This window comes from Quercus lobata, chromosome 12 (genome assembly GCF_001633185.2).
Source record: "Quercus lobata isolate SW786 chromosome 12, ValleyOak3.0 Primary Assembly, whole genome shotgun sequence".
In the NCBI taxonomy this organism is placed as follows: domain Eukaryota; kingdom Viridiplantae; phylum Streptophyta; class Magnoliopsida; order Fagales; family Fagaceae; genus Quercus; species Quercus lobata.
The window spans coordinates 29,797,884-29,805,297 of NC_044915.1; the positions used below are offsets into that span (position 1 = coordinate 29,797,884).

Genomic DNA, 7,414 nt, shown 5'->3' on the forward strand with positions numbered 1-7,414 from the left:
TTTAACACAAAATTGAGATAATTTGATCCACACTCACATAGCTTAAGAGGTCCTCATCGTGTTCTGACTAATAGAAACAACTGTTCTTCTTGCCACTTATAATCTCTAGAATTAGGACGCCAAAACTAAACACGTCAGACTTTACTAAGAATCATCATTGCATTGCATACTCTGGAAACATGTAACCAATGCCAACAAATACCATCAATACGACAATATCAAAAAGTAAGATTTTGGAAACCAATTATAGTAGCATAATTGTAAAGTCGTTTGTTTTTCAAGCTATCAATCACCTTAAAAAGTACAAATCTTTCCTTTTTCAATAATTCTAACATACTACAAAAGAAAATAAGTGATTTTGTAGATTTAGATTAAGTAAGGTCGAATAAAGCAATTAAAAACTTACCATGTTCCAACGATTCTACTTGTATTTCCTTGAGCTTGATCCACTACAAATATTCTTGCCATGCCAAAATCTAAAATATTTGGATTCATATTGGCATCTAACTAAACATTGCTAGCTTTAAGATCACGATGTATAATTCTAAGCCGCGAATCTTCATGAAGATAGAGAATCCCTCGAGCGATCCCTCCTATAATCTTGTAACAACTTGACCAATCTAGTTGCCCTTGCCTCTCTGAGTCTGTTAATTTTTTTTTTTTTTAAATTAAATATTCAACTTAGAAATGAATGAGACTCAAAATGATGATAAAATTAATTGATTCAATTCAAAAGATCAACTTTATATATTCTCATTATTTTGTAAATTTTCAGCTTGTGGAAAGTTCATGACAAGCAGATCATTGAAACATTTGTGCATCAAGATGTCAAGCGATTTTAAAAATAAATCAAGAACGAGTTCACACTGGCCAAACCGAATAAAAAGTAATCAAGGCTTCTGTTAGGCACGTATTCATAAATATGTATATTTTCTTCTTCTTCAAAGCAAAATCCCAAGAGTCTCACTAGATTCCTGTGTTGAAGCTTGGCGACCAACCCAATCTCATTCTTAAATTCTATTGCACCCTACACAGAGCTTTGGGATAGTCTCTTCACTGCTATTTCTTGTCCATTGGGAAAAGTACCTTGGGAATATATAGGGTTAGGAGTAACTTACACTTTGTGTAACTTTAAGCACTATAATGCCATCTAATTAAAAACTATTTATTGAAATACATATGTATGTATGTATAACTGTATGTATAACTATATTCCTACCTTGTAAACCGTACCAAAACCACCTTTACCAGTCTTATTATCATTCGAGAACTTGTTCGTGGCAGTTTCAATTGTAACTAAGTCATATTGCAAGGACTCTATGGCTGTTATTTCAATTCCAACTACACAACCAAACATTAAATATATTGAATTCTCAAAATGACAAAAATTTTACAGATAGATGTTTAAGGATAATGACATATATATGATGATCAAACAACTATTTTTTACCATTTGGTTCCAGAAATTTATTGTATTTCTTGCTTGTTCTATGCAGGAAGCAAACTCCAATGGCAAAAAGCACCATAGCAACAGAAATTGGGACAGCAATGGCGATAATTGTTGCAGATGACTTACTTTTTCTTGTAAAAACAATTAACCATATAATTGACTTGGCAAAAACTTTGATGGTCCATTATGGGAATTAAAGGTCCACATAATTCTACTTCTTACTCATCCAGGAGACAAGATTATTAACCACATAAAAACAACCCCCCAAAGTACTCTTTCTATCATCAGCATTCCCAGCCCAGTCTGCATCAGAATACCTAGCTGAGACATCATTGGTGTCCCTGCTATACCATACTCCGAAATTGGCAGTGGATTTGACATATTTTATGATTATTTTTAAAGCAATCATATAAGACTCTTTGGGGTTAGCTTGATATTTAGCACACACTCCTATACTGTAACTAATGTCAAGTCTACTAGCAGTAAGGTAAAGGAGACCACCTATCATGTAACAACCCAAGGAAAAACGCTAGCCACATCTGTGCTATACCTCAAAAGGACTAGTCACAATTGAGGCTCCTTGTAATTGTTAATAAAGCCCATATCTACCTAGTAAATACCCGATGTGGGACTCATCACACACCCACACACATCACACAATCAATCAAATTAGGGTATCATAATCTCCCTCACTTAAATCCCTAACATCCTCGTTAGGGCCCACTTTGTGGGATAGTGTCTCTGAGCCCACACGGGGTTACCCAGGCCGGCTCTGATACCATATGTAACGACCCAAGAAAAAGTGCTAGCCACATCTGCGCTATATCTCAAAAGGACTAGTCATAATTGAGGCTAATTTAATTGATTGATTGTGTGATGTGTGTGGCTGTGTGATGAGTCCCACATCGGGTATTTACTAGGTAGATCTGGGTTTTATTAACAATTACAAGGAGCCTTAATTGTGATTAGTCCTTTTAAGGTATAGCACAGATGTAGCTAGCGCTTTTCCTTGGGTCGTTACATTTGGTATCAGAGCCGGCCTGGTAACCCCATGTGGGTTTGGAGACACTACCCCACAAAGTGAGCCCTAACGAGGATGTTAGGGATTTAAGTGGGGGAGATTGTGATGCCCCAATTTGATTGATTGTGTGATGTGTGTGGGTGTGTTATGAGTCCTACATCGGGTATTTACTGGGTAGATCTGGGCTTTATTAACAACTATAAGGAGTTTCAATTATGACTAGTCCTTTTAAGGTATAGCGCAGATGTGGCTAGTGCTTTTCCTTGGGTCGTTACGTATCATGCTTCTATATAAAGAAGAATAAACATTTTTGCCTAACAAATCAACAATGAGTTTAACATTTGGGCTCATGGGGGTTCTAATAAGAGTAGCAGATTCCAATCCAAACTTTTTCATAAGATTTTCAGCACATTTAGATTGAGATATGAATATACATGACTCTTGCTGACAAATCTACAATCCAAGGAATTGATTCAACTCTCTAATCATGCTTATCTCAAACTCGGCCTACATAAGTTTTGAAAAGTTTTGAGCAAGTTCATCCTTTGTAGACCTGAAGATGATATCATCAACATAGACTTGAGCTACTATCAACTCATCATTCTCCTTTTTGATAAAAAGAGTTTGGTCTGTTGTCCTATTGTGAAGCCAAGTGAGACCAGGTATTCTGTAAGCCGGTCATACCAAGCTCTGGGTGCTTGCTTTAATCCATAAAGAGCCTTCTTGAGGTATAACATATGATTCGGAAAGTGTGGATCAATGAATCCTTTTGGTTGAGTAACATAGACATCTTCTTTAAGAAACCCATGCAAGAATGTAGTCTTCACATCCATTTGGTAAAGCTTGAACTTCAAGTGACAAGCCAGGGTTAGGAGAACCCTAATGGATTCCATGCGAGCTACAGGAGCAAATGATTCATCAAAATCCACTACTTCCACTTGAGAGTATCCTTAGGCCACCAGACGAGCCTTGTTATAGGTCACATTTCCCTCCTTATTAGTTTTATTGTGGAATATCCACTTTGTGCCAATGATGTGCTCTCCTTCTGGTCTAGGTACTAGGATCCAGACATCATTCCTTTGAAACTAGAGCAGTTCATCATGCATGGCCTTAACCCAGCTTTCATCCTCAAGAGCATCCTCAACCTTGATGGGTTTAACCTGTGACAAATAGCAAGAATAAGACACAAAGTTAGCAACACATTTATCAACTGTACACTATCTTAGTGTAAGTTCATTCATATTTCCCACAATAACTTCAAGAGTGTGATTCAGCTTGATCCTTGAGGAAGGTCCTTTCTCTTCATGAGATTCAGACTCAGGTGATGTAGGAATATCTACTGAGACTTCTACAACACTTGGAGTACTTGGAGAAACAGGCTCTTGATTAACTTTTTCTTGAACAACCTTAGGCTCTGAAGGAAGAATTTCCATAGGTATGTCCTCACTGCTTTTCTCAGAACCAAAGTCTGAAGCTTCATCAATAACAATATTGACAGTTTCCATCACCTTCTTGGTTCTTTTGTTGTACACCCGATAAGCTTTGCTTGTGGAGGAGTATCTCAAAAATATTCCTTCATTGCTTCGGGAGTCAAACTTTTCCACATTCTCTCTATCCTTGAGAATGAAACAAGTACTTCCAAAGATTCTAAAATACTTCACATTCGGATTTCTTCCCTTCCACAATTCATAGGGAGTCTTCTTTGTACCGAGTCTAAAATATACCCTATTAACCGTATGACATGCGGTGTTGACTACTTCTCCCTATAAATTTCTGGCCACATCTTTATTGTGTAACATGGCTTTAGCCATCTCCTTAATGACTCTGTTCTTTCTTTCTACTACACCATTTTGCTGAGGAGTAATAGGAGCAAATAATTCTTGAGATATACCAGATCTAGTGCAAAAAGATTGCATGTATGAGTTCTCGAATTCTTTACCATGATCACTGTGAATTCGGTCAATCTTTATGTTCTTCTCATTTTGCTGTCTCGTACACAAAGCTTCAATGTGCTCAGGAGCATTTGAGTTGAATCTTAGAAGAATGACTTAAGTATACCTGGTGAAATCATCTACTATAACCATCATGTATCTCTTTCCTCCAAGAGATTCAGTTCTAGTTGGACCCATGAGATCTAGATGTAGTAGCTGATGTCCAAGTGCTTGGATGTTTTGCTTTCGTTTGTTTCCCAAGCTGACACAATCCACACATAATATTGCTAACCCTACTGAGCTTTGGTATTCCCAACACTGATTCATGCTTAGATACAATTGACAGATGTTTGTACACAATATCAACATCAAGTTCCAATCCATAGCAATTATCCAGGGTGCGGACTCCGCTTATGAGTTTCTTCCTAGACTCATTCAACACAAGGTATTTTCCTTTTGAGAATAGGACCATGAAGTCTTGATCACATATCTGACTTATGCTCAACAAGTTCACTCTCAGACCCTCTACATACAACACATTTGTAATGTCTAGCAGTCCAGGTAGAGAGATGGTTCCCTTCCCCTTTATTTGTGATTTGATCCCATCATCGAAAGTGACATTTCCACCTTTCTTAAACTCGAAAACCTTGAAGAGAGAACGGTCTTTAGTCATGTGTCTTGAGCACCCACTGTTAAGGTACCACAAACATGTGTCCATTACCTTTATGTAGACTTCATCATAAAGCACACTTCATGCTTGCTTAACAAATCAGTAGGAATGGTTTTCTCTCTCATTTGGCATTTATGTACAAAATCTCGATTTTTCACCCTTCTCAAACGTACTCCTTTGCACATTTTCATTTTAAGGCAATCTAGTTTCTTCCTTGTCACACTAAGACCTTTTTCAACAATCATCGATATAGCTTTCAAATAACTTTTAGACATACATTTTCTAAAACACTCAATCAAATAGAGATTAGAAAAAGCAAGATGTATTTGAAATAAAAGATCTTTTCATACCACTTGTAGCCATGACAACAGAGATTAAACTTAATCAGAGTGTGCTCGCTTTGATACCACTTGATAGGCTAAGAATGTATTAACCCCTTTGGTAAAATAATTAATTAATTATCCAAGTTAATTGATTAAGTCAATTTAATCATGCAATAGCGTGGTAGCACAAACAAATCACCGACTAAACTAAATGTAGCGGAAAGTAAATTTGACATGGGTGATTTGTTTACGAATGAGGAAAACCACAGAGGCAAAACCCTACTGGGTGAATCTAAGGACACCACTCCTGAGAATCCACTATTATCAAAACAAGCAGTTACAAGTAAAAGGAATCCCAATACCAAATACCAACCTATAGTTGAACCCTTACCCCAATACCCAATTGGACTTGTATTGTAGCGGCAATCTCTCCGTTCAATGCATGAATCCCAGTACATGACTAAACAATGATGCACGGATCCTAGTACGTGACTAACACACCAGCTTGAGGAAGCTGTTGGCTGCAAAGTTCTTTAGTTCATTCAACAATGAAGATCAGGAAGCTCTTTGGTCACAAAATCCTTGGCATAAAGACGCAGTAGCTTCTAGAGAGAATATGATGAACTAGAGAAAATTCTGTCTCTGGTCACAATATGCATGGGTTATTCTTTTGCTACGCCTTGTATCCTTTTTTATGGCTCTTAAAATAATCCTATTAGCCAATTACATCACATATGTCCCTAACAAGAATTACCATAGCCATAGTAGGCCTGTCGGTTGGATTGTCCTATATACAGTGTAATTCTATATGGAGACTTCTGATGACTTCATTTTTCCTGTAAGAGTCTCCTAAAGTTGGATCCAACAATTCCAAGGGTGTTTCATCCCTCCAATGTTTCGAAGCCTGCACCAATTGGTCAAGTAATGTTGCAATGTCACTATCTTTTTGCACCAACACTGATGTGATGATGTTGGCATTCATATAGGAAGACAAAATCTGAATGTTTGGTTTATACTTACATAGCTTAAAAGGTATTCAGAACTATTTGCTTGACAAGAAGAACTGTTAATATCAATAACACTTAAAAACGTTTACAAACTTAGGGGCCTATTTAATAGTTTCGTAAAACTTGACAAAACAAGAAATATATTCTAAAATAACTCCTAATTAATACCTAACCATAACAAGAACCAAATTGACCTAAAAAACATTAAAAGGCACCTAAAAGTAAGGAAATAATAACTGTAAACCTAAAATAATGAAAATTACAAATTAAATACCAAAATTAATAAAGTACAATAATTAATTGTATCCTACATCAACAAAGGTGGGGTCAACTTTGCTGCCCACTCCAGAAGGTGTTAGCTAGGCTGCTATAGTAGAAGTGGGAGTCTTTCCTTTTCTTTCTTCAACGGAGTATATTTTTAAGCGTTTGCAATTTTAACTGAAAGTTCATTTGATTGCTAGGAGAGTCTTGAATTAAGTAATTGTGTGTGTGTGTGTGTTTATTTTATTATTTTTTTTCAATTTTTTGGTACTTTAATTTTGGGATATTTCAACTAGCAACTAGTGGAACTTGGAGTCCGTTTGGATACCGCTTATTTTGCTGAAAACTGAAAATTGAAAACACTGTAGCAAAATAATTTTTAAATGTGTGAATAGTGCTATAGAACCCATTTTTAATGAAATTTTTGTTGAAAAAAGAGATTTGTGGGTCCTGTGAACAATGCACAGGACCCACTGACAAACACAAATTTTGTTGGTCAAAGAGGTAGTGGGTTATGTGCACAGTGCACGGGACCCATTGACAGACAAACTCCCATGTGAAATCGCTTCTCAATTTAAATTATAAAAAAAATAAAAAAATAAAAAAAAAGGAAAACGCAAACACAAACGCACAAACCAAAAATGCGAATCCAAACGCATACTTGGTATCTGATTTTGGGCTTTTTTTTCTTCAATTTGTTGGTGCCATTTGTATTTGATGTTATTTTACAAATTAAAAGGAAAAAAAGAGA

General features: G+C 36.4%; 1 protein-coding gene across 1 annotated transcript; it reads right to left on the reverse strand.

Annotated features, from left to right (window-relative positions):
* Positions 1-3,556: 3,556 nt before the first annotated feature.
* On the reverse strand, positions 3,557-5,075 carry LOC115970515. Its single transcript, XM_031090143.1, has 3 exons — positions 4,695-5,075; positions 3,722-4,087; positions 3,557-3,631 (listed from the first exon to the last, which is right to left on the reverse strand). Exons 1-3 carry the CDS (start codon positions 5,073-5,075, stop codon positions 3,557-3,559), a joined length of 822 nt encoding a protein of 273 aa, XP_030946003.1.
* Positions 5,076-7,414: the final 2,339 nt, after the last annotated feature.